At 45.5% G+C, this 27,456-nt stretch overlaps 1 protein-coding gene across 2 annotated transcripts in view; it reads left to right on the forward strand.

Annotated features, from left to right (window-relative positions):
• The first annotated feature begins 3,881 nt into the window (after window positions 1-3,881).
• Window positions 3,882-27,456, forward strand: part of DENND5B (DENN domain containing 5B) — a 115,246-nt gene continuing 91,671 nt past the window's right edge. For both annotated transcript variants that reach the window (XM_086755182.1, XM_086755183.1), the window contains exon 1: window positions 3,882-4,125. In XM_086755182.1, coding sequence (XP_086611308.1) covers window positions 4,014-4,125 — 112 coding nt within the window. In that variant the 5' untranslated portion in view covers window positions 3,882-4,013. The remainder of the gene's footprint in view (window positions 4,126-27,456) is intronic.

The raw sequence follows: 27,456 nt of genomic DNA on the forward strand, positions 1-27,456 counted from the left end.
GATACTAGAGGAAAACAGGAGAGGCTTTCAATGGAAAAATCAATGTGGCTTGGCAGCTGGTGAAAGATCTTCTGCAGGGATCCACAGAACTGTGTGAAGGAGTTGAGCAATCCATCACCAGCAGCGTGATTTCCAATTCATTGAAGAACGCTGAAGAAAATAAAAAGTGAAGCAACAGCGTCGCAGCAAGGAGAAGGGATGTAACCTTTAAAGACCAGGGATTTTTCCACCTCTCTGAAGCATCAGGCATTGGCTCCTTGCAGAAGTAGGACAAAGAGCTTGACAGGCCTGTAGTCTGATCTTTTATGGCAGATCCTAAGGGCAGAGGGCGGCTGACACGCTTGTTAGCATTTGACTCAGTTCAAACTAATAGGTTCTGAGAAACAGAGACTCGCTGAGAGACTGAGGAGAGGGAAAGCTGAAACAACTTGATACTGAAAGAAATATTCACTGCAACTGAAGATGCAAATACCTAAGGAAGATGCACAAATCCACCAAGCCAGAAAACCTTCCCCTGCTGTGTCACACCTCTGGCAATCCAGCTGGAGGTGGGACAAAGCTGTTGCCACGGGAGAGTAGATCAAAGCAAAAGGTCCCAGGCAGATCTGGTCTATGCTAGCAAGTTTTTTTTGTGCTTGTCCCAATCTGAAATTCTCAATCCTACCTTATCCTTGTTCCTCAGAGGAACACGTAAGAAGCTCCTAGCTGCTCAGATGCAGCTTTGTGCTCCCCTCTGCCAGGGACAAGCCTTATCTCCCCAGGATTACTGCTAGTACGCTTTCAATAGGGGACATCCAGCCTATCTGTGCCCCTTGTGGAGCTTTAATACCCTTTGTTGGTAAAAGGGAAAACCAGTCATAATCCCGCCCAGCTACCTCTGATCATCCCAGATGTGCCTCACAGCACAATCCTGTCAGTCGCTGCGTCTTTCCATGCTGTATAAATGCTTTTCCATGGCATTGGGCTGGTTAGTGAGTACGTGCAGCAGTTCATGATGCTTTGGGGCCTCATCTCCGTTATCCACTTGCTCTCTGCAAGAAGCTCCACAGCCCCTTTGTGGATTTGCCTGTGGCTGCCATGAAATTTTAACAATTGATGTTGCAAGTAGAGCAGAAGTGTTTGGTCTGTCTCTAAAGCCGAGCAGCCTCTCTAGAGAGGCATTCATGACCACTGCAGGGTAGATTTGGATGGTGAGAAGAAGACAGAAATGCCTAGATTCTGGAAAAATAGTAGCGCAAAAAAATCTCAGTATGGAGAAAAGGGAATTACAGACATCAAGGGAACACCGCGATGGTTTCCTGTGCTGTACGGCGTAAGGTAGTGCACACCAGGTGATGGCATGTGGCACAGAGAGGTGCCATGGCACTTTGCTCCCACACCTGATGTGGGAAGGCTCCATGGTGCAACAGAGCACGAGGTGGGCACAAAGCGCTGCTGGGTGCCGCAAGCCAATGCGACTTTGCTAGCTCTGCCCTGTTGGGCAGGCTTGCTGCAGCCAAGGGCAAGGCTCCTGCCACTTCTTCCCAGGGGACAGCTCTTTACAGCCGGTAGAAAAAGGAGGTGGCTTAAAATGGACTTGGTGTTGTTCCTTTGTTCTTTTGCTGACATAAATGTAGCTGAACAGTGAAAGATGACAAATGAAAAATTAGCTGTAAATGGGTACCCAGTCCACCTCCTGAAGCGGAGGAAAGTACTGCCACTAGGCAGGAGGACAAGGGTCTTGATGTAACCAAACTCCTGCAGTTGAGCTAAGAATCTTTTTATTATAATTGACGTTGTTGCCCAGTGAGCTGACTTTCAAGCTCGCTTGCACTGTTAAACTCTCCCAAAAGTTACTGATTCCTCAGGACTAGGGCCAAGATGGAGCAAAACAACCCATGAGAGCTACCCAAAGGCAGCATGCAGTGTCTAAAGCTAGACCAGCTTGGAGGGGAAGACTGGAACAACTTCGATGGAGGGGTTTAGATGAGAAAAATCCAGGCCTGGGGACATGATGTGACTTACCAGAGCCCAGACACACTTGGCACAGCCAGGTCTGCTGGCACTGAGAAGGAGCTGGGTGGCCTTGTTAGGATGACATTGCCCAGAAGGTCTCTCATTAGAAGAAATCACTGCCCCCATAAAACTCCTACGAGAGTGTGTGTGGGAGCTGTACGTGCAGCAGCGGGAGCTCAACCTCAAAGCTGTTCCAGGAAGAGGAGTGAGGTTTTTAGGTTTTATAGCTGCAATCTCAAGTGTTGTGTGCTTCATGCTCATGTTTAACACTGTATGTATTACTGATTGTATTGAAATTGAAGTATCTGTGCGTTGAATTTTATTCAAGCAAGAAATACTGTCCTGTACAGAAGACAGCTAAACCAAAGCAATCTAGAACCACCTGCTGCCTGAGGATAAAAAAGGTCAGGACCATTGTGTTGAATTTTGGGTTAATCTCGGAAGCAGTCCTAACTCAGGCATCCTTTAGAGAGACTGGTGAAGCCTCTGTGTTGGTCTGCCTGGAGACACCCATGCAATGGGGCCTCCAGAAGAGAAGTATACAATAAGAGAAAAAGATGGTGCTTCTCCACAGTAAGAGCAATTAGTTTTGAATGAGAGTCAGAGGCTGACTTAGCTCATAATCTGACCTAGAGCTGAATAAGCAAATACAGACAAGTTAATAAACAAACCAAACTAAATAAAATAACCTAGCTCCCAGTGCAAAGTCAAGAAAGCAACTGGTCTCCTGGCAAACTACTACGTGGATTTAGCAAGGTTCAGCTTGTTGTACTGAGTGCTGCTGATTGTGATAGAGGACTCGTCTTCTTTTTTTTTCTTGGATATTGGGGATATATTGGGAAGTGGGGAAATTGGTTTAGCTCTTGCCTGCTTTTCAGCAGAGCACTACAGGAAGCTGAGAAGTAAAAAGGCATGAAACTTGTTAATTCAAAGGGAAGAAGAGAGTGAGGCACGGATCATTGTTGCCTCCAGGTGGGAAGGAACAGTTGTTCCACATACTTCCATAACACGGCCCATGCTGGATGAAATATCAAGTTCCTTGCAGGCGTTGCCTTATCAGAGTTGCTTGTTGAATAAGGACAAACTTAAATGATAGAAAGAAAAAATGTGGTTCGTGCTGCTGAGAGATAACTGAAAGAGGTCGTAAGAGTCCACAGCAAGTAAAGGATGAAGCTGTCATTGCAATAGACTGCACGGACCGAGATCAGTAGACAGGTAAACACCGAAGGATGAAAGCGCATGTCGAATTCTGCAACCAACCTTCTTAAAATACACAGATGGCAGAATTATCTGACATAGGCAGGGATCTCATCGGTTTGGAGAAGAAAATCTCAGAACTTGAACAGAATCATCTCTGTCCCTTTAAAAGCAGGCGCCACTCCTGCCGGTACTTTGGCGTCGGGTGATAACGATGTGATCATTAACGGAGCCGGGTGTTTAGGTTTGGAGGGGATAACACAGCGCTGCTTTCTTCCTGGGCTGTCAAATCTGAAATAAACCGGGAATGAAGAAACATTTTAGAGGTCGCTTTGAAACGGGGCGCACGAAGCAAGGAAACAGTTCTCCGTCCCAGGAGTGAAGGGGGCACCAGTAACACCCGTCAGGGCGCAGGGATGGGGACCGCAGCAACATCCCCTCTCCCCTGCTCCCACCTTAATCACGTACCCCAAGGATGGTGGGGCTCTCCCGCACCCCTCCCGCCCAAAACACGGAGAAGGGCCGGAAATGTCCCACTCAAGCCCGGGAGCGGAGCCGCGGAGGGGAGGCGCCCAGGGTTTAAATGCCCCGCGGGGGCGGGCAGCTCGGCGCCGCCCGCCCCGCCCCGCTCAGCTGACAGCGGGGCCGCTCGGTGCCCGCCCGCCGCAGCTCCCGCAGCCGCCGCCGCTCGGTGCCCGCCTGCTCGCTCGCCGCGGCCTGCGCGCCCCCGCTGGAGATGAGGGGCGGCGCGCCGTGATCGGCCCGCGGGCGCGTCCCCGCCGCGCAGAGCCGCGCTGCCGCAGGGAGCCGCCGCCGCCGGGATGAGCGGGAGCGGCGCCCCCGGGCCCGGCGCGGCGCCTTGCCGCTTCGCCCACTACTTCGTGCTGTGCGGCATCGACGCGGAGAGCGGGCTGGAGCCCGACGAGCTGGCAGGTGAGCGGCGGCGGGGCCGGGGGCGGCGGGGAGGCCTCACCCGCAGCCGGTTCTCGGCGCGGCCCGGCGGGCTTGTGGGATCCGCTGCTTCAAAATGTCCGCTCCGCCCGAGGAGGGGGCGAGCTGGGCAGAAACGGCGGGGAGGGAGCAGCTTGGAAGGAGAAAGCGTGCCCCCCCCCCCCCGCCCTGCGGAGGGCAGCTCCCGGTCTGCCGGGTGTCGTCCTCCCCCCCCCCCCCCCCCCCCCCCCCCGGGGCCGTTGGCGCTGGTCCCTAATGGTGGCGGGGTGCGAGCGGCTCAGCGGCGGCCGGCGGGAGAAGGGTGCGGAGGGTCACGGAATTGAAGGGAGGCGAGCGACCGAGCTTTTCATCAGGGCAGATGCATTTCCATCCTTGTTTGCACTGGGAAAAGGGGTGGGGAGGGTGGCGAGAGGGATCTGGGAAGAACCGAATAAATTAATGGAACCGCATCTTTAATTATGCTGCTTTATTCCCATCTTGTGTCTAGTCAGAAAGAGTCTTCTTGCATCCTTCCTTCCCCCTCCACTCCCCCAAAGGATGCAGAATCAAAGAACAAAATTATTACTATGGGATTGATCTAATTTTCTAAAATCTTTATTTTTGGAGGGTTCACGACTGGGTTTGAGCTCATTCTGTTGGGAAAAGGCAGTATTCCTTCCTAAACATTGCTTGTGTTTAAACAAAGGGAACTGTTTTATGCATAAAATTGGATCGGCTGTAAGCTTAATAATGAGGCTTAATTGCACGGAAGCGAAACATTTCCTCACTGAGTTATGAGTTTGAAAGCGCTTAAGCGCACGTACGTTTGACCGTCCCTGTGCGTTCGCGCTGCGTGCGACTGTAGTTGAAGGCAGCTGCAGCTGTCAGGGTGGGCGCCTCTGCTTGGGGATGGGATCCCGGCGAGGTCTGCGCTGCCCTTCTGTCAGGAAGTACCTCGCCTTCTGGTTGTGTAGGGAGAAAGGCTTCGATGATCTACATCGCCGAGATCAACCAACCCTGCTGGAGGTTCATATTTTTTTTTGAATGTGTAAAAGGGGGTGGATACGTGCACCTGACATTCCAAGGAGCTTTATCTTAACACAGGGTACCTGAATCTTTTCCCGTCGCGGTGAGCACGCACTGGAGGTGGCCCTAGGATCTCCACATTGGAGTGTTAGCCAAATGTGCTTTCATCTCAGTTCGCTTTTTCATGTACGCTAGTGACCGCAACTGCTTTTGGTAGAAATTTCAATTTTGCTGCTTTTGGTAGAAAACTCCTGGCTCGTGAGCCATCTCACAGCTGATGGCATACAGGGTTTGATTTGCATAACATGACCTACTGGGGTTTCAGCTACTTAAACTTTGAGTCATCTCTAATTCTTCTATCCGAAAAGAAACTATTTTTAAAGCAGCGTTGGCTGGCAGGCTGTGCCTTCCCTGATGAGTACCCAGACCTTCAAACTTGGCTTTTGCAGACTTCTGCTCCTTTTCCCAGTGAGATGCGCAGGCGTGTTCCTGGGGAGCCCTGCTCAAAGGCAGGCTGAGCGCGGTGGGTTCGTGCAGCACGGTGGCTTGGCTACAGGGCTCAACTGTTATGGTCATTTAGTAGGTTTAGTAGAATGGTTCCAGCAACACTAATCAGATTTCAAAGCTAGAGGAAGCCTCCCGCTTCGTTTTTCAGTAAAAGACTGACTTTTTGGCACATTGGCGATACGCTCGTTTAGAAAATTTAGTGCAACCGTGAGTAATTTCAAAGAGAAATTACCACAAATACTTGTTTTTAAAGCAAGTGAGTCTCTTTAAATTGTCTCCCCCCTGCACCTCCAGTGGGAAATAACAAGTAGGAACATCTTTGTAACTCATTTAAACTAGGCAAGGTCCAGCAGTATGGTTTGGGCATACAAAAAAAATTTGGTAATTCCAATTTGAGAGGCATGTTCAGTACCTAGGAGGGTTGGGATGTGATAGAGGAAGAAGTGGAGTAACAGAAATATGATGGGACTTAATACTGCCACTGAGCAATGTTATATTTTTAGGGACTCGTGACAAGAGCTTTCTGCTATCAGCTGGGAGCTCAGCAGTTGGAAATGTTAGAGAAGAACAGGGAGTGCTGTGAGCCACAAATATAATGCAGCCATGGAAAAGTGAACTCTGCTTTTTGATGTAGCTGAGAAAACATTTCTGTTAAAGCTTGAGGCGTATTTGTGCAACCACAGGCAGGCACTAGTGAGATCTCATCTGGAAGCCTGTGTTACAGGCTTCAAAAACCAAGCTACCAGGACTGAATTCATAAGCAGAATAGGCGGGGAGAAAGATGCTCACAGGAATAAAAGGTTTGTTGTATCACAGGAAACCCACAAATGAAGGCTATTTCTTCCGAAAAATGCTCTTACAGCCTTTTGTGGAAATAAACAATCATATTCTTTCAGTATTGAATTATGTAGCTATGATAGCTTTCCAGTTTGCTAGCCTTGTGCTTAAAGAGCTTGTTGAGGTAAGTCACAGCATCGACGAAAAGTTACTGTGATTTAAGCTGCCACACAGATCATCCCCAATTTAGCAAAAAAAGTAATTAAGAACCTGCTTATCTCCAAACCTACGAGTCCCTTAGCAGCTAGTGCACGCAAAGAGCGTTGCTCAAGCCAGGTCTGGCTGAACAGAGGAGCAACAAGGAGGTGAGAGGAGCTCTTCTGCCACCCCGGGGCCTCTCCTCTGAACAGAGAAGTAGAAGTTACAAAATCCTTGAGGGTTTTTCAGCTTCCAGATGGACTCGCTGGTCCATCCAGCTGAGGCACAGACACCTCACCATGGCACCTGGTGTGCTAAGGAGCTGCTCCAGCATCATCTGCAGCTCCCTGACCTGCACCTTCCCTTCGCTGGGGACAGCTCGGGACTCACTCCTGCATGAAGGCTTTCCTTGCCTGATGGCTTAAGCCCAAAATCTCATTCCATGCAAACCCTCTGCAGTTGACAAAAAAAAAACCCAACAAACCCACACCTGAAAAAACTCATCTGCTGCGTCAGGCATGAAGTGAAATGTTTTGATTATGCTCTCTACCCTTTAAAGTCTTATTATAGGGTTGTTAGGTCTGTTCACAAAATAAAAATCAAGATTTCAAAGTTGGTTAAAATCTTGACATGCTTTTAGGGGAGAGTGACTTGCTTCATAGTTCTTGTTCCTGTGGATGCTCAGTGCTTAAAACAAATTTGATAGCTCAGAATTTTCCACCGTGTAAATATTTCATTTTTCCCTGTTTTGTTTTGCATGTATGCTGTTTTCTGGTACAGATTTTCCTTTTTTTTTAAAATAGAAAATTGCATCACAGCTGGCTTTTCAAATTTATTAATTTCGGTTTTTTAGGTGAATTTCTTTTGAAAAGTAAAAACTGTTTACCTATTCTTCAATTTGGTAGCACATCCAGGCATGCAGCAAAGTAGTGTTTGGATTATAATGCTGTCAAAACACTGGCAGGACTATTGCAAAGCTCTCAGTGAAGGATAGAGGGGGAAAAAAATATCTTTCTAGGGACTTGAGGGAGGAAAGGAAACTGTCTAAGGATTTCTTGGCACCTCATAGATAGAGAGGTCAGAAGAGAAAAGCAGTGTGTTTGATGTGAAATATCTTGAAAAGCATGAAAATTTCAGTATTGGTTTCTGTGCCCTGTTGAACTCCACTGAAATAGGATGAAGAGAGCTTTTCTCTCATGTTCAGGGCTGATGGAAAATGCATTTCAGTTCACTTTCATCTTTATGCCTTCTTCTTTCAGGTAAAGCCATTTTGAGACTATCATCAGCCTTGGTATTGCGTGTGCTTAAATGAACTCGTTATAATAAATATTTAACCTTACCTTAAACAAAAAGACCTAATTGTTCATTCAGTTGTTTCTGTTACGTATTTTGTCTTACTACATGAACTTCCAAAGTGTGTGTGCAAGGCATGAGATTTTTCGCGCTGTAGCGGCTTTTGCAGTTTGCTTTGAGAGAATATGAAATTTTGTGGTATCTTGTTATGGAGTGTCACACGCTACAATTTAGAAAAATCCAGAATACATATGACTCAGTGAAAAAGAAGATGAAATATCTTTTGTTGGGGAAGTAATGTAGTGCTCTGGAGGAAAGCAAAGAGAGAATTACGGATGGGTGTTTTGTCCCCAAGTGGAAGGACTGATCTGCGCTCCATTAAGGATGCTGTTGCCGGAGCGGTTTGGAGGGAGAGAGGATGTGATAAGCCAACACAGGAACTGGGGCCTGAAGGACTGTGTTGGATGATGCCTTCTGCATCTCAGAACGTGGCTATTGGTGGAGTTGTGGTAACCCTCTTGCTGTGCAAAATGAAAAGTTTTATAGATTTATTTTTTTTTCCCCCCCACCCGTAAACCATAAAATATTACCTCAAGACTGTGCTTATTGTGAGATTATGTTCTAGTTAGCCTGTCCTGTCTAGCAACATATTTTGCACTGTCTAGTTTTGACCATTGTGTAAAGATTCACTATCTTATTGTCCTGGTTCAGGACATTACTTTAAAGCCGTAGGCAGCTTCAGTGTGAGAGGGTTGAGGCTGTTCAGCCTGGAGAAGAGGAGGCTCCAGGGAGACCTTACAGCAGCCTTCCAGTACCTCAAGGGGGCCTACAGGACAGATGGTGAGAAGCTGTTCAGTAGGGCCTGTTGTGACAGGACTAGGGGTAATGATTTCAAAATAGAGAGAGGTAGATTCAGACTGGATATCAGGAAACAATTTTTTACACTGAGGGTTGTAGAACACTGGAACAGGTTGCCCAGCGAGGTGGTGGATGCCCCATCCCTGGAGGTGTACAAGGCAATGTTGGATGAGGCTCTGAGCAACCTGGCGTGGTTGAAGATGTCCCTGCTTGTTGCAGGGGGGTTGGACTAGATGGCCTTTAAAGGTCTCTTCCAACCCTAACCATTCTATGATTACTGTACTTCTAAGATAATTTTTTTTTAATTATTTTTAAGCTGAAGGTCCTCATGAAGGTCATGCTAATCAGAATTGTTGACTGTCTTTGGAAAAAATGAACACTACTCCTACCTCATGCTGTTTCCCTACAAGCATCCAGATTTTGGTAATTAGTTTCCCCCCAATTAAATGTTACTTCAGTTCATAACATTGAAAACTAAACAGGGCGTGTTGCAGTCTGGCTAACTGTGCTTCTTATCTAGTAGGCTCTTATTTTTAGAAAGCTAAAGCACTCTTCCCTCCTTGTGTGAGCTTGGCACCTGCATGCTCACGCCTTGCCTTGCAGGGTTTGCCCGTGCGCTTCTCCATCACGCTTCCTTCATGCCAAGTCACCCTGCAGCACCAGATTACTTGGTGGCTTTACTACAGAGATACGACTTCTCCTGTACGTGACTCTTCTGAAATTAAGTAATGGGGTTTTTTTCCTAGTTTACTGGAAATAGACTGAGAAATTTCCCTTGACTGAGGAATATCTAAGCAGTTGCGGTTCTTGTTTATGACTTACTCAGTTGTGACAAATGAAAAGCGGGCTAAAGGAGTTTTATTTTTCTTTTTTAAGTACAGTCCAGAGTTGCACAAAGCATTTTTGGACAGATTGTCTAGGTTAAGTAATCTAGAGAGTGGTATGGGTAGAGGAGAAGATGGCTTACGCTGTACAACTTAACAAAACTTAACTTACTCCTCAGAAGCAGTTGTAGTAGGTTGTTTAGGATTTCTGATCATTATAGGGCTTGTGGGAGGGATGGGACTCAAGTGTTTCTCCTGCCCCCCTGAAGAGGCAATGCTCAAATGCAGCACTAGATCTGACTTTGTGGCTGGAATAAGCAGGTCTCATGGATGAGGGGCTGGGTGGGGTAGCTGGCTTGTTGAGGTAACTGTTTTTTTTTTTTTTTCCTAACTTGTCATAATAAACAAGGAAACATTGGGTATATACTTAGGAAACCTATGTGATAAAAATCTAAGCTGGGTTAATATTTTGTCCATTTGAAAACAAATCTTGGTCTGCATAAGTAAAGTGTTGCTGTTCTAGTTAAAGGGAACAGCTTCTGCTTCTGTGCAACCTGATGATGCTGAAATAGAAATAAAGGCCTTTTTTTTTTTTTTTTTTTTTGCTACTGGGGAAAACATTTTTTTTTTTTTTTCAAATAGATTTCTGAATTATACATTAATGACTTAGCTCCTGTAGGATTTCTGCAGCCCTTTTTATAAAGAATTGTCAATATTATTGACAAGTATCATCTCCATTTACAATAACCCTTAATAAGGAGTAACTCTCTTGCTTACTTGGATAGCAGACCATTTGTGGAGTTGCTAATGGCTGTGACGTATTGTTACGTTTTAGTAATAGGGTTTTCATTCTCTACCTTTATTTATGCCAGAGAGACACTGGATTTAAATGCTCTCCCAACCCTCATGTGAGTATTCTGTTACACACCTGCCTTCATCTAATTTTTTTATACTGTATTCCTTTGAAAGTAAGGCATTGATTTGGTTGGAAAAACATCATTGTTCCTATCAATAGCACTGACTCACTAATGCTAAACCAAAGAGAATTTCTTGTACTTTTTTGCTAGATAAGCTGCTGTTTTAATTTCCACTCAAAGACTAAACCCTCTTGCCATCTCAGAGGGTATTTAGCTGCCAGCGGCTGTTGCAGTAGCACAGAAGAAGGTGTGACCGTGTATGTGGGGTGTTATTTTAGTGAAAATTCTACTAACTGGTCTGTCAATATTGTGGTGTGTAGCCTTCCCTTCACATAGCGTAAACCAAGGTAGTAATCGAAGTGCTGGCAGGCAGAGTGGCCGAGCTGCTGGCCTTTATAAGAACGACCTAAATCCAGCCCTAATCTTGTCCCTGTGCATCGGGCTTGAAGTCACCGCTGGTCCCATGCTGACGGCTTAGTGATGCAGTGGCTGGGGAGAGCCAGGGCTTGTGGGACCACAGCCACCTGCCTCGGGGGCTGGCAGAGCCCAGGACCTGCTTTGGGTGAAGGGTGCTGAAAGGCAAACGTCCTGCGGAGTGTGGCAGTGCCGGATCAGGCCTCGTCATGGTTGGGTGTTGGTAGGGAGTGTGAGGAGAGATGGTGTTTTGGAGCCTGTGTTGGAGGTGGAGATCCCTGTTGCCAGTGGAGAGGCTCCCATGTTGACATCCACCTCCATAGTGCTGGAGGATGGTGGCACCTGGGGGAAGGTGATACCCACCCCTATGAAATTGGGAGGGCAAAAACCCTAAATATGTCAGAGTCACTCGAGGCAGTGTGTGGCTGTAGTATCAATTTCTCTGCTCAGCTGTTTGCCCGTGGAGCCTTTCTGTCCTCGCCAGAGCAATTTCCCAGCTCTGCGGGAGCTCTGCCAGCGCCCCGACGCTGTGCCTACAGCTCTCCTGTGCCAGTGTGGAGCTCGCTGTGGGAACGCTTCCAAAATGAGCTGCTTCAGGAGAGGCTGGATGCATGCAAGCCAGCAGGACAAGGGCGTCGGGACTCTTTCACCTGCTTGTCATGGACTAATCAAGTTGTCCTTAATGCCAGCTTGTCCCCGAAACACACTGGCAAACGTACAGCCTGCAAAGCCTCTGCGTGGGCTGACGCTGGATGCGCGGCTGGCGTGCTGCTCCCCACTGCAGTTGCTGATCTGCTTCACTGAGGGCTGAAGTGAAGGAGAAATGTGAATGAAGTGGGGGGGAAAAAAAATAAACAGCGTGTCCACTTTGATCCAGTTAATGCTGTGGTGCTTGGGTGCTGCTATTTGAAATGATTTGGACCACCTACATATGTGGGAAGAAGATTACAAATAGCTTGTTCCGCCATCCCTTGTGTGTATGGAGAACTGCAGCAGTCAAAATATGTGAACCTACATAAAGTTTGTGAGTGTAAGTAAACCACTTCTTTTTTTTTTCTTTTTCTTTTTTTTTCTTTTTTTTCTTTTTCTTTTTTTTTTTTCTTCAATTATCTACCTCTTGACCAGAAAATAGCACAAAAAAAAAAAGACAGTAGGAAAAGTTACATTGAGGAAACTGAAATTTAGTCAGGAAACAGTAGTCCTTCACTGTGGTATTTTGGTCACATTAGCCATACTGATAATCTCAAAAGTAGTTAGGGAAGAAATGGTGATGGGTCATCACAATAAAAGACACGTGCTGGGGAGGTGACTAAGCTGTGGCAGACTGGTGAGGTGTCAGATACTGGCATGGCTGGAAGAAGCTTCTGTTACATTAGCAGTATGAAAATATAAACAACTCAATTTGTGCTCCTTGCTTAGAGTCAAAGATAGTTTTACTCAGCTGTCTGGTCATTGTCTTGGCTGAGAGCTTTCTCATTAGGGTGTCCTAGGCTTGATGAAGGTGCCTGGCTGGAAACGTGAAGCTATGCTCCTTCAAGGTGTGAGGATTTGCTCCTTCCTCCACCTAGCAACCCACTCCATGAAAAATAACATCCAAACAAATGCTTGAAATGGAAAGAGTATTCCCTTGCTAATATATTCTGTGTGTAGGCTTGAAGGATTTTGCTAGATCTCAGTGACCTGCTTTGAGTGATAGCGTAAAAAGTAACTCTTAGAAGAACATAATATTGGGGGGAGACGTGTCTGGTTTTGGTGGATCTGCAAAGAGAACTTGTGAAGGTTGTTCTCCAGTGAGAGAACAATTTCATACAAAAATGTCAGCAGTTCTTGTTTTGTGGTCGGCGGCAGTGTTTAAATATGTCACTCTTGGAGAGTGAGCTTCCCCCTCCTCCCTTTGGAGCACGAACTTGACTTTGCTTTACAGTCATTTTATTCATCAAATTGCAATAATAATTCTGGGACCTAGTAGCAGTGTGGTTTTTCTTTGTTGTTTTTGTTTGTTTTGTTTTTGTTTTTAAAAAAAGCTTTATATCAAGCAGAGTTAAACCAGGCTTTGAAGCTGTGTGAGTGGTAGGTTGCACAGCATGAAAGCTAGAAGAATCCTCTGTCCACCCCCTTCTCGGTATTCTCTTGTCATGTTAAAGACTAACATGTGGAAGGGTAAGGGGGCTTAATCTGAAACATCATTCTGTGTAAACAATGACAGGATTAAAAAAAAAAGCAAAGCTCAACTGTCATGAGTGTGTAGTGGCTGCTGCTTTTCCCGGATGACTGAAATTATTTGTATAAATTTGCATTTTCCCCTTGGCATCCATACAAACCTGTGCTCATCGCCATGCGTAGCTATTTTCACAGTACACGCTGCTTGGCATGCAGTGGCATGCAATGTAACGCGGTGTTACCTGCGCTAGCAGCAACCGTAGCTGAAAGGAAATGCAAGTGTCGCTGCAGGTGCCCCTTACGCAGGGCTGCCCGAGGTGTAAGAGGTGCCTCGAGTCTCTTGTGACTGAAAGACAAGAGGGCTGAGCTCTTTGTAACGAAGCAATAAAATCAAGCGCTCACTTAACTGGTAATTTCTCAATGAAATATTGATCAAATGGGCCGAGGGGTCTGCTTTGGACTGGCTGGCGTTCGGGATGCAGCTGGAGCCTGCTGGGAGAGGAGGATGCTGCCACGGTCCAAATAGGTACTGCTTACCCTGATTTTAGATGTCTAATGGGTTCTGGAGCCCAGGTTCTCACTGTCCTGGAGGCTGTCTCGAAGGGTCCAAATCCCTGATTTAGGAGCCCACCTCTTCTGCTTTTTTTTTTCTGGATTGTGCTGAGATGAATCCAGTTAGGTGGTGTAAATACCTTTTAGTGGGCCCTCTGGTCTCCCATGAGATGTTCTGGAAAAAGGAGAGAGATTTATTTTTTAAATTCAAGCTATGAAGTATTTGAGCAAAGAATGCAATATACAATTGAGTAAATATTTGGCTTTTCATCCCTGAGGGAGGGGAGGGTTTGCCGATTACTTAGTTATTCACACAATACTTCTTTTCCATCAGTATTCCCACTTGGTTTTCTTGTTTGCTTTATGCTGTGCAATACTCTGCCATGAATTTAAAATTAAGAAGATTTTTACGCTTAAAAACAAAACAGCTCTGTTTAACATGGACTTTCTCTTGTCTGTGATGCTGGTTGGTGTGATGCTGGCTGTTGCACAGTTTCTAGGATGGGACTCTTTGTAATGTAGATGTTGTGCTCTCTCATTTTGTTTATTCTTCCAGTATATTAATTTGTAAATACATCACACCAAGTATTTGGGTGGAATTCTCACATGTTATTTAAAAAAACAAACAAAAAAAAAACCCAAGCAAACCCCAAAACCAAAAACCTGCACCCTCCAAAAAAAAAAGAAACACTAAAAACACCCAAATCACTAAAATTTTCTGTAATCGTATGAAGATGAAATAGCTGGTCATGACTTGCGATGCTTAAAAACTGCCAGGCAGTTTGTAAAGCCACTGATGGTGAATGCAGGCACTGTCACAGAGCTTTGAAGAGTGTGCTTGGCTGGATGTTTTATCTTGTAAACACTTCAAGAACGTCAAGGTGAGGAAGAATGGTACTGCTTGTCTCTGCACCCCTTTTTGGGTTGCCAACCTTTGTCTTTAATGATTATTGTTATGAATCTGTTAAGGGAAAACATTGATCTCTGGAAATAGGGATAGCAGCTATTCAGCACAGATAAATTAGGTGTTTAGCCTTTTCCCAAGATGATGCTGTTGAAGATCGCTTTGTCTGACTAGCATTTGCAAATATGTTGACTCTTTCTGGCTTTAGCGAGCGTGATAGCAGATGTTGTTTGAATTCAAGCAGGGGTGTGTAGTCTAGTGCTTCTATCTCAAATTGAAGAATGACTAAGAACTAAAGAATTCCAGTGTAAGGAATGCTATTAAGTAATTTTTTCTGGTATAAATATGAACATCTGCACAGGGTGAGGCAGCTGTAGCTGTGGTCTGCTGTCATACTTAGCAAAGGGGAATGGTGATGGGAGATGTAAACTTTCACAATAGCAGCTCTGGTTAATAACTTACTATCATTTCTATGCCTGTGCTTTTGTTTTCTTTCTTCTTGGAGCTGCCTGCAGAGTGGTGCGTTGGGAGGGGAAAGAAAGAGCCCTGTTGAAAATTGCTCAGCCTAACACACTTTTTTTTTTTTAAAAAAAAAAAAAAGGCAGCATCCCCCCAGCTTAATGTGGGCTGAACTTCCCATGAAAACTCTGCCTTAATGAGCTCGGACCCCTCAGTCCTGCTTTGTCCCGGTCAGCAGGTGAGAAAGAGCTGAGGTCCCCGGCGCGGGTGCCCTGGCTGTGACCCAAGGGCTCGGGGCCCCGATTAGTTCAGCTCTTGTGCTTTCGGCAGGAGTAAGAATGAGAGAACATCTTGTCTTGGAGCCTGGATGTATTCATGCTCCTCGCCTGCAGGTCTATGCTAGCACTGGAGGAGGCGTTTGTCCAGGAGCTGGGGAGAAAAGGCACAGATCTAGGTCTTTCCTAACCCTGAGGATTATTTCCTCAGACCAACTATCACATGGAGTGTCCAGGATCTACCATAGTCGATAGTAGTGAAGATCTGAAAACTATTTGCAATTCAAAATCTGCCTTGGGTTTCAGTTATTGGTGAATATTTTGTCAGCACTTCATGGCAATGACTTCTGTGTCCCAGCATCGCTCATGGCACACTGAATAGCTCAAAAGGGAAGTTGACGCTAAGCAGGAGACCATCTGTGTTGTTAATAGTGTAGTACTGTCACACTCAGAACTCAGGCTTGTGTGATAATGTGATCACACTAGACTTGTTTCCTTTTTTCAAAAAAAGTAAAAAAAAAAAACAACCAAAAACCATACCCCCAAAACAATCTGTGTCTTTACCTACCAACTTCTGAGCCCATAAGTAGATTTAATTTTGTCAGAGGTGAAATTGAAAAGATACGGGTTTTCTTCCTTTTTTTTTTTTTTTTTTCTTTTCTTAACGTTCCTGCAGCTAGAGCAGAGATCTTAATTAACCTTCCCATAATACAAAGGCTGCAGGAAAAGCAGCAGCACTCTATAAAGCAAGAGAGGCCCCTCTGTGTGGGTATCCTGGCGGGATAATTGGCAGCCGCATAGCCAGGATCTGAGCAGAGCGTGCGTTGCCTCCTGCCCATCTGGTGGGTCAGGGAATGAAAGGGGTAACTCCTGGTACTGAGGGGGAAGGAGGGAAGATCAGAGCTGACAGCCTTGTGTGAGCAAAAGGAGCTGCAGATGAGGACTGTGATTTCTGTCCTGGCATCCTGTCGCGTAACTCCCGGTGCTCTTCACCCAGACCTGTGAAACCATATAGCTGTGTTAATGCCATCTTCCTTAGTGCTTCCTTCTCTGTCTCAAAGGAAGAGTACTTGTCAGGGGAGCAATTCTGCTGCAGCTCCCACAATGTGGTAACAGGCGACAGGAGCAAAGCGATGTTTGGCAATAAAGAGGAATGCAAGGATGGTTGTTTTGGTTGTTTCTGGGTGCAAGTCCTTCCTCAAGCTCGATGAAAGCGTGGAGGTAGCTTGGGTGTGTTGGTGCTACCACATCCAACTTTCTTTTTCAAAATGCATTGAATGGGAGATGCAGCAGCAGAATAGAATGTGCTGGGAAAAGGGGCTTCACTACTTTCTTTTTCCTTCTTAATCTTCCCCCTTCCCACAATTAAAAAAACCCAGCTCATCCTCATGCTTATTGTTTTTAAAAAGCTGTTCTGACCTTTCTGATAATATTGTTAAGGACCAAGAGCTGTATTCTGATGTGTTAAAGTGCTAATGATGCACAAGGAGTTATAAAACTGTATGAAGTGCATTAAATTTTGAGTAACTCCAGTAAAAAGCACTGCAAGGGGTGGCTAATCACCCTGCATTTATGAGTTGTCTTGGAGGTTAATTGCAATATTCAGCTGAATCCGTCCGCTGAAATGCCCAAGAAGGAGATGGCATTGTGTTGCAGTGCAATGGGAGGCTGGCAGTCCACGCTTGATGAATCTGCTCATACCAAAGTGGCACTGCTCCGTGCTTCCAGCAAGCTTGTAGTAGATGAGTGCATTAATGACCCCCCGGGTAATGGAGACTACGCTTGGGGGCCATGGGGGAAATCGGAAAGGATAAGCATTGCTGACTCAGTTTCTGTTTCTGATGTTACCTCTACATATTTTTTCCAAGCGGTGCTTGAATGATTCCGTCTAAAAGTGGCCACTTTAAATTGCCTCTCCACATCACTAACAGTAGCACAGCTGTTTTATGTAGTTTTGAGTGGCTGGGTTATTTAGACCTTTTTGTATTGTTTTTCTTTCCCTGAACTTTCTCCACCTGAAAAATGTTGCGATCTTCAGATCTGAAAGACTGACTCTTGGTTAGTTGCTGCTAGACTATGCTGGGTCTTAGTATGTTACAGAGAGATGTTGGGGCCAAACCTCCCTCAGGGCCGGCCACGTGGTCCGCTGAGCCGTTGTCTTCTCTTGAGTGGGTTCAATTAACTGGTTGGTAAAAGTGCCTAGAGATCTCTGAGGACTGGTGATAATTTGCGGTCCAGAAGGTCTGGAAATTATTCTAGCCTTAAGAGAAACCATTTCAGGAGGCTACTTAGCTTTTGCAGGGTTGATTGTCTTTTATTTTTGCTTTCTGAATATGCTTAATAAAAAAGAGATTGCAGCTAAATTTAAGGAAACTCTTGCACTCAAGACTTAAATTTCTATTTCCCTTTCTTGCAGTAGCTTACTGATAATTGTCCTGCTAATACATTTTAAGGAGCAGAATTTAAATGCATTATCTGGTTTATTTTGTGGGAGGTCATCGGTTTCACGATATTTGTATAAAACTGAAACCAAATCCTCCTGTCTGCAGCTGCAGTGTTAAATAGAGCATCGTTGTCATGTGGTAAGCATGGCTGTCAAAACACTTCGGGCAAAATGGGTAACATGAGCAGTTCTTCGATGTTAAATATGTATAGAAGAAAATGCAAACTCAGAAGGCTGCCAGCAGACAGACATACTGCTTAAATACATTGTTGTGTTGGTGAGGGCATGAATCTTGGCGCTGCAGCGAGTTGTTTCTGCTTGCACACGGGCTCAGCGATGTAGCTTTTCTGCATGTCAATGGATATTCAAAGGAACTAGAAGTTCAAAAAAATCTGAAGAAAAACAGTAGCTCTACGTAAGTGATTTACCAGCCAGTGGCTTCTGAAGTGGTCTATTCTCTTTGCCCACTGGTCTTCTGCTACCACAGTTGTAGCCAAAGCTCAACACAAGCCTTCTCTTGCCTGCCTAGCCTCAAGGGCCGGCACTTCTTTATTTCAGGTCCTCTGGTGCAAACAGGTGGTGAACTACAAGCGGCAAGATACTGAGGAGAAAACCATGTAATTAAATCTGGCACTGCAGTATAATAAATCTCTGTTGTAGTCTTTAGCTTTCTAGACGCCTTTCGAGCAATACACAATGGCTGTGATTAATGACTATTGTATTGTCTTAAATAATAAGCTTGAGCCTACAGATAGGTGACATAATTTAGCCATAATGAGCGTCAGCTTCGTGTTTGATCTCAGCGCTTTGAATTTCAGCGTCGTCGTTGCCATGTCCTTGAGAGATTGCTTTATGCCAAAGAAAACCAGTAAAGGGGGAGGGGGGGCAATTTCTATGAGAGTGTGAAGAATTCAACTAATCTGTTGCTCTGAGGGCATTGACACTTTTTTGCTGTATCTCGTTTTCAAATACGCAAGATGAAAGCGGTTGGATCATTCACAAACTGGACCTATGGCTACTGAGAGAGACTTCTCTTTGACAGAAGTGTTCCTTGCTGGGAGGTGTCTGCTGACAGTGCTAGTGATAGGTGTTTCCTTTTGTGTGTCAAGATGCACCCAATACCCACAGTAGGGAAAAGGCTTTTCGATCCTTTCCACACCATCGCCCCATCCATCACCTCCTCAGCAGGCTTCTCTGTTGTCTCCTCCCTTGACTGAAGGCAGTAGCTCCCATTTCTTCACATTTCTCTTCCCATTGCTTGCGTTCAGCTGACACGGGAGAAAAAAAAAATTATATTCTCTTCCCTACAGCTACCTGTGAGAAGCTTTCCCCACCTCCGTGCCGAGTGTCTGCACAGCACTTCGGCAGAGCTGGGAAGGGAGGGCTGAGAAACTACAAAGCACGTCAGACCTAATTATTCAGCTGGCATAAGGGCCTTTCTTTCCTGCTTGGGATTTTTGCTCTTGACTGTGTGGGTAGTTTGACTGACATGGTATGCTGGCTTCAAAGCCACTGCACAGCACCATGTAAATGCTTCAAACCCAAATCCATCCTCCGTTGGGCAGCCTGGCCCAAACAGGCAGCCCTAACAGCAGGGTTGGTCAGGGCTCCTAAGTGAAGGGTCAACACAGACTGTCCCTCTTGTCATTATTTTTGTGGGGATGGCGGGGGGAAGGAAGGGATTTAAAATCCCTCACCCTTTCCTACTAAGTCTGACTCATTTTGTCTGATTTAGCATTGTGGTAGAAAGAAACATAATGGATTTGTTAGGGTCAGTGCTTCACAATGTGACGGTTGACTTTGATGGGCAATAGGGCCTAGTTTGCCACTCGAGACAAAGAATTTGTAGGTCTTGCAGGCTGCCATCTGTTTCTAAAAGCAAGTTTTTGTGGAGAAGGGATGCAGCTTGCATGCTGAAAAAGTTGAGTTGTTTTTTTTTTTTTTTGTTGAGGACTGCTGAGCCTTTGTATTTGAGCGTTTAATTTCAAAACTAAGCACGGTTTATTAAGAGCAGGACTCCCCTTTTGCCCCCCCAGGCAAGCTGGACATCCAGATCCCATTAGTGATGGGTTGATGACTTCTAAAATACTTGTATTTTAGAATACATGTGCTCACCCCCTAATTGTGTTCTGTTCTTTGCTCCAGCCCTGACTCAAGCATCTGGCTGCATTCAAGTTGTTTGCATTTATTCTGATACGTAAGCATATGAGACACAGATTGGAGAAGAAATAATGTTCAACCTTCATTTGATTTTCACTTGTGCTGAAGTTTTTATCTTGTGCTGTCTTAAAAACAGTAGCGAAAAGTTGATCATACTCTGTCCCTGTAATCCAAAGAGGAAAGTCCTACTTTCCTGCAGTGATTCCACTGCAGAGTCTCTTAAATAAAGTGGCCAGCCAACCTGTAGGACTTAGACATGCTGACATGTAGGCTCTATTTATGTGCCATGTTTTAACCTGGCTGTTAATGGATTGTTTCTATGTATAACTACTGGAAGTAGCCAGAGCTGCGTAATCCAGGTCTGGAGGGCAGGAAAACATCCTGCTGCAAGCCTTAGCAAAAATAAGGAGTAAAGTCCTCTGCAGTTTCCTTCTTTCCAGCTGGAGACAAGCAGGACTGCCAGCAGTGATAGAGATCCTGGCTCGCAATCCTGTCTTGCCTGTTTATTTAGCCAGTTGCTCTCCTGATGCAATATGAGGGGGGCTGATCAAATCCTTCCTAGCACTCTTATGGTGCGTGTTTCTTTTTTATTAGGGGGAGTGACTGGTGTGGCTGCTGTAGCTGTGCAGGTACATGCATGCGTCACTGAATATGGGACTGGAAGTGCAATGCTCCCTTCATTTTGGCAAGCGAGTCGGTATGCTGCCGATGAATGTCACGTTAAGACTCTGGTGGCAGCCAAAAGGAACTGGCACCTTCCACTTGCCCCCAAGCACAGCAGCCCGTGTGCTGTGCCAGAAAGGCCTGCTCCTGTAGCCATCCCTGGCATCTTGGCGCCCTTCTGTGAAGCAGCGTTTGCCACGGATGCTTTTTCTTTGTTTCCACCGATTGCCAGCCGTGAGCAGAAAGCTGGCAAGCCACATGGGGACTCATGCTCTTATTGCCGGAGTGCTGTTTTTCTGGCCATTCCTGGGATTAACCTTTTCTCCAGACTCGCTCCCAGCCCTGGTGCTGGGGGCTGGTGTGGGTGAGGGGGCTGCCAGCTTGCCTGGCCTGCCATCCAGCCCGTTGCAGGACTGATGGAAGCACAGCCATCAGCTGGCGAGCAGCAGCACAATGTGAAAAGGCTTTTCTTCAGTGCAGGCTGCTGTGACTAGAGGATGGTTTTTTGGTTTGTTTTTTTTTTTTTTTTTTTGAGGGAATTAAATTAATAAAATGACTGCCTTTGATGTGGCGGCCTGGTTGTGTCCCAAGCTCTCTGCTGCGGGAGGTGGTAGCCAGCCTCTCTGCCAGGCTTTCCTCCTAAGTCCGTTAATGGCTCCGGCAGAGCAGCCTCTTCCTGCCTGTGGAAACCGTGCCAGTGGTGTGGCTTTGCCTAGGCTGATTCTTCCACCTCTTCCCAGCCTCCACGTTTCTTCTCCATGGGTGGGACTCTTCAGGATTTACCTTGAGAGGTGTGTTCATGGAGATCCCATCCACAAGCACAGCAGGAAAAAGAATTGTCAGAGGTGGTTCTGGTGTGGAGCCCCTGTGCTGAGGGAAGGCCGCTTGCAGCAGAAGTCCCTGTCTCACTCCCAAGCAGCTGAGGTCTTCAAGGTCCGAAGGGCCTAATGAGCCTGGAAATGCTCTGGATAAATACCTGAGGCCCAGAGAAGTGGCATTCCTGGTCAATGACAGTGTGCCCAGCTCTTACAAAAAGACCAAAGCTCATATGTAGCAGGCAGTCTGATTGTAGGCTGCTTCTACTCATACAGGCTCTGAAGTGCTTTACCTGGACCTGGACCTTGTCAGATCCTGCAATGTCCAGTTGTAGCACCTATATGGGACCCTTGGAAATGAGATTGAGGAAGCCCACCATTTTCATGCAGTTACCAAAGCTGAGAATCTCTTCGTTCTCTTCCACTGTACTACAGGTGACACAAGCTTCACCAAAGTGTCTTTGTTAGATTAAGAGGAGCAGATTAAAATTAAAAGGGTTTTGTGTATGAAAAATTTTCATAATGAGATACAGTAGTCAATGATGATGCATCAGGTACTTCCAAGTCATTGTGTTATCACTGTATTTAAAATGAGTGTTGCATTTAAGAAGCCAGCATGCTCTTTATGGTCCATTTATAGTCTCTGAGCTTTGACAGCGTGTACGTATTGCTCCTCAGGAGCTATTGAACTTGTTGCAGTGGTAGCTGGACAATCCTCTGCATCTTCTCTTTTTGTGTGGTGTTTGTGTCTTCTACACCTTTAAAAAAAGGAGGGCCAGAGGACAAGAGATACTTAAGAGAACAAAAATGGTAGAAACATCATTCATAGAAGCAGCAGTTGATTTAATCGGTTTAGCCAAAACAGCTTTGTCTCTATCAGAGAAAAACTTTTCTACTGTACTTAATTGGATTTGCCAAGCTGGAACAAGCCCTGGCATAGCAGTTTCTAACACTGCCTTTGCTAGTCAGCGGCATTCAAAGCTGCAGAGAGGTGAAGAAAAATGCTCAGCAAATGCTGTGTGAACTCAAGAGTCAGCGTTGAAATGCCTTCTTGACCTGCTCGTGTCGGTGGGTCATTTCCTTCTTCTGAGTCAGTTTGGGACATTTGGGCATGTGTCCAATGCACAAAAATAAATTGCTTACCACAGGCAGCGTGGGTTGCCACTGCAGGGATTTTCTTCCTTGGAGAGATCTGTGTTTGTGCTCAGCACTGTCCAGGCGGGTGCCGGTGCAAAAGCTGTGCTCTGGGGAATGCATCTGATCTCATCAAGCCTGTATGGAGAAGGAAAACTGAGATTACTTGGGAGCTCCAAGAGGAAGCCAAGGGTTTTCACATCCCATTACACAGGAGCGTTATTCATGTCTAGAAGAATACGAGTATGTTAGGAGAGTTTAAATCCTGAATTTTAATCCTGGCATGGCATTGACTGTAGATCCCCAGAAGCTTTGTTTTCTTTGCTGTAGTCTACTGGAAAAAATGATGTGTTACTTGTATGGGGCACTGAAAGCGTTGGCTGTGAAAGCTGCAGTTATTTACATGTACAGTGGGATGGTTCTGAAACATTTCAGCACTGAGTGGTTTCAGCCTGTCTGGTGGGATGGTGGGGATCTAACATCCTACCAAATTAGTTGTTGCTTTAATTCGGAAGGGGAGGTGCAGTGCGCAAATGAATGCCTTCCATTTGAGTTAATTTGGAGCCATGAATGTAGGAGCTGCAGGTTTTGTTTGATAAACTTGATAAACCTCGTCTGCTCTAACAGTGATTTCAATTGGAGGAAGATAAATTGAGGTGGAGAAGGAAATTGGAGGGCACAGGCTCAAGCCTGAGCGGGAAGGCTGTTTTAATAACCTTGTAAAACGCGTGTTGCTTTGGTTTGGGATGGAGGCCAACTCTTCAAAGCTTTTACAGTAAAAAGGCAGAGACCTCAAGTTTTTCAGGTATTGTTGAATATAATATTTGAATATGTTTGAGATTTCTCTGAGAAGTGAGCCAAACTTCGGCCAACAGAGCAAGACAGAAGACTAACTTCCTAGTGAAAACAGGCGGGCTCTCTGCGGGGTTTGTGTTCGCAGTCCTAGAATGAGAGCTTTTTGTTTGTGCTCTCCAAAACACTGATTAGTAAGATGTGCTGACAAAAAGGAGGAATTTAATGCAGTCAGGGGAAGAGTGATATAGCTTGTCTTGGGGCATGGGTGTGCCTCTTTGGGTGTGTGAGATTCCTGCTCTCGATTAAGGGAGTTGATGTGTGCTTCTGTTGGACCCAGAGGAAATGACTTTAAGGGCAATGAATAGTGTTTGGGGAGGGCTGAAGAATAGGAGACAGTGAACACAAGTATCTATCTAACTTAGTTATCTTTTAGGTTTCTTTTTTGTTTGGTGCGCTGCATTAGACTATCCCAGAAAGCTTGAGGTTAAAAAGCATACTAAAACCGGAAAAGACACTGCTGTTTGGAAAAGTGAACTTGCAGAAATTTGTAGAGGAGAAGTTTGTAGCCTAAGAAATAGGCAAAACCAATAAGAGACCTGGTAGTTTTTCCAGGTTATAAGGGGGGAAAAAAGACTACCAAACAGAAGAGCAATGAATTGGTGATGCTGAAAGTCAAATAGTTTTACAGCACTGTCAAAAATCCTTAAAACAAAGATGTGCAACATCTGGGAGGCTGAGGGTGGTGGTAGCTGTTCTTTCTCCACATCAGTGGGGAGGTGTGTGTGTGTGTGTGAGCGTGCGTACAGGTGCATGTGCCGATCAAGTTCCTCTCTTCCATCGCAGCTGAAGAGATCCCAAATAACCCAGGTTGTTAGAAAATTGAGTTTCTGCAGGCTGACCACTCTATGTGACCCTTTTCCCCTTGCTAGATGAGAATTCAGTGGAGTTTTCCAATAGTCCTAAATGGGAGATTATGACCTTGATAGCCAACAGGTACAGCTTCAAGAAGAATAATGAAAATTTAATGGTTTCTTGTGCGTGTTTTTTCTGCATCAGATCCGAGAATTTAATAACTGTAATAATCTTTTGTGTGGGGTCTCCAGTCAGTGATCTGAGTGAAGAAGCCTGCTTCATTTGGTGCTGGTGCCCTTGCAGGTGAAGATTGTGCCATGGCTTTTTTTAATGGTACATAACAACTGATTCTAATGCTTGTTCAAGAGCCTTATTATTCCACAAGCCCTATTTTTCACCCTGCTACATATTCAAAGAAAAGTAGTTTCCTTTTTGAAACATACCAATTTAATGTTAGATAACTAATCGTAGTTGTTGCCATGTGTTCTATTAATGGGTTAAATTTATTTGGAAGACTGAATTAAAAAACTAGGTTGTCTCATCAGGAAATCCCACATGTTGATAAAGTAGCTTGAGCTGCCAATGCTGTTCTGTGCTGTGTATCAATGTCTGCCTAGATCGCCGAAGAGTTGACCCAAAACCAAAGAGGATTCAGAGTGCTTACTATTAACCAGTAATGGTGGATAGCTCATACATGGCAATTCCCGTCCTGGTCAGATGCACTGTCCATCTTGTCTAATAGCTGATATATACTGTTGCTATGGAGTGTGATTCACCAACAATGTTATAAAATGACTTTCCCTAAGGGGCACATTTTCATGGTTATCCTTTTGTAAAGGTTGATTTACATACTGAAATAGTAAGGAGCTTGTATGTGTGTGCATGCGTCCTTCTGCTGAGTTCAGTGTTCTGTGATGGGTGGAGATGGGCAATGGCCTGTCAGCTTTTCATCCTCTGCTGATATCAAAGGGAGTTTTTGTTTTGCTTTCTCCAGTGTACCTAGAGTTATTTTTCATGAGCATCCCCAGCCTGTGAAATAATTCGGATGATGCCTATATAACCTTGTTCCATTTGTTTGATGGATGGCATTTATCCCCACCACTGTATTACATTTCTATTGCAACTTTTAACCTTATTTTGGAAAGTGGTTTAGTCAGTTGAGGGGCGGGGGGGAGTCATAGCTTGTTGAGATATGATGATATTTTTGGAAGTGAGAGAGAGGAGGATGTAGCTATTCAGATTGCTTCCTTGAGGCTGCCAGATTGACTTTGTGAAGACTGTACCAGTGCAGGCAGATTTGGCATTTTTTGAAGCATATGCTTACTGCTCTTTTACACAGTGTTAGGAAACTGTTCCAGCTCGGGAAGATGCTGAGCCTCTCCAGTAGTCTAAGAAACTGCAGCAGCAGCAGTGCGTGCATTGTCCCTGACAGGGAGCTGGTACACCCCACCGTTTTGGAAACCTGTCTCAAGTGGTGCAGCAGCCTCTCAGTGCATGCTTACTCATGCTAACAAGCCATGGTCCTTCGAACAGAGGCAAGAATATGAAGAAATAAAATAGTAAGCTGATTGAAGTTCAATGTAATCACTGCGTTAATCAAAACTGCCCTGCTATTTAGCACAAAACCAGTTGAAACAAAGTAATGGACTCATCAATATGGATTTCATTCGTTTGCAAATGATTCCATCAATACTTTGCTCTTTGATGTATTTATTTTATCCAGTTCATTTGTTATTTAGCTATTCTTTCTCACCAGACAGTATCAGCCCTCCGTAGGAGGCAACTTGCTATGGCAAGATTCAGTTTAGCAGCGTGTTTGCTCAGTGCAGGTCTGCCAGTGAAGTATGCAGGTAGTTTTTTGTAGGCCTTGAGTTTGGGATTGCCTATAGAAAACTCCTGGGAGAGCCCCCAGAATCTATCTAGGAAGAGCCATAGAGAGTTTCTTCGTCCGGTTTTAATTTGTATTTTTAAGCTGTGGTTGGCTGAGGGTTCAGCAGATGTGCACCTCCAAGCACCTGGGAAGCAGTGGCACAGGCTGACAGAAGAGGTTTGGGGATGCTCCCCTCCAGAGTCCTCTGCTCTGGCTGCATGCTTTTCCCTGCCGTTCCCTTCTCTCCCCTCCTTTCTAGGCAGTATCCCTGAGGTGTCCCTGCAGAGGAGTAGCAATATTAAAACCTTGTCCTTGGATGAGAATTGATGCTCAGTGTCTATGGGGTTGAGGAGGGATAAAGAATGGTTAGGGTTGGAAGGGACCTTTAAAGATCATCTAGTCCAACCCCCCTCCGAGGGGCAGGGACATCTCCAACCAGATCAGGTTGCTCAGAGCCTCATCCAGCCTGGCCTTGAATGTTTCCAGGGATGGGGCATCCACCACCTCTCTGGGCAACCTGTGCCAGAGTTTCACCACCCTCAGTGTAAAAATTTTTTTCCTAATGTCTAATCTGCATCTACCTCCCTCTATTTTGAAACCATTACCCCTCATCCTATTGCAACAGGCCCTGATAAAGAGTTTCTTCCTGTCCTTCCTGTAGGCCCCCTTTAGATACTGGAAGGCTGCTATCAGGTTTCCCCGGAGCCTTCTCTTCTCCAGGCTGAACAGCCTCAACTCTCTCAGCTTGTCTCTCATAGGAGAGGTGCTCCAGCCCTCTTATCTTCGTGGCCCTCCTCTGGGCTCGCTCCAACAGGTCCATGTCCTTGTTATTTTGGGGGCTCCAGAGCTAAGAGTCCAGAGCTCCAGAGTCGTCTCGATAAAACTCTCCTCACAAAATGGCTATCTAAGGAATGCTTAAGGTCCCGCTGCTTATGGTGGTTGTCTACAACAAATCTCTTGTGGAAGAAAAAAGTGCGGGGGGGGGAAATCTCTTTGAAAGTTGTATGAGCACCTGGCATGGGTGGGACTGGATGCTGTGTGACTTTTGAGTAGCTGCTCCTGGACTACTCGTTGATGAGAAGACTAAGTGTCCCTACAGTATAAAATGTAAATTGATGTATCTTTTAAATGTGATCCTATGGTTCATGTTCCAGGGTCCTATCGCAGCTTTGGTTTACAAGGACAAACCTTTCAGTTGTGTTGCAAGGCCAGTAGGAGCCCTAAGAGGCTGCGTGAAGGCGTGCGTTCCCCTAGGGCAGAGCGCAGGTCGCTGCTTTGCTGTGTTTTGGAGAACTGCAGTACCTGGCTCAATCAAAAGCTTTTGCAGGTTGCATAAACTATTTGGTACGACACGGCACAAGATGATGCAGCACATTGTGAAATATGAATGTAGAACATAAAATCTTGCTTTAAATGCTTGTTAAACTTTAATTACAAC

The sequence above is a fragment of the Chlamydotis macqueenii genome, chromosome 1 (genome assembly GCF_036417535.1).
Source record: "Chlamydotis macqueenii isolate bChlMac1 chromosome 1, bChlMac1.mat, whole genome shotgun sequence".
NCBI lineage: Eukaryota > Metazoa > Chordata > Aves > Otidiformes > Otididae > Chlamydotis > Chlamydotis macqueenii.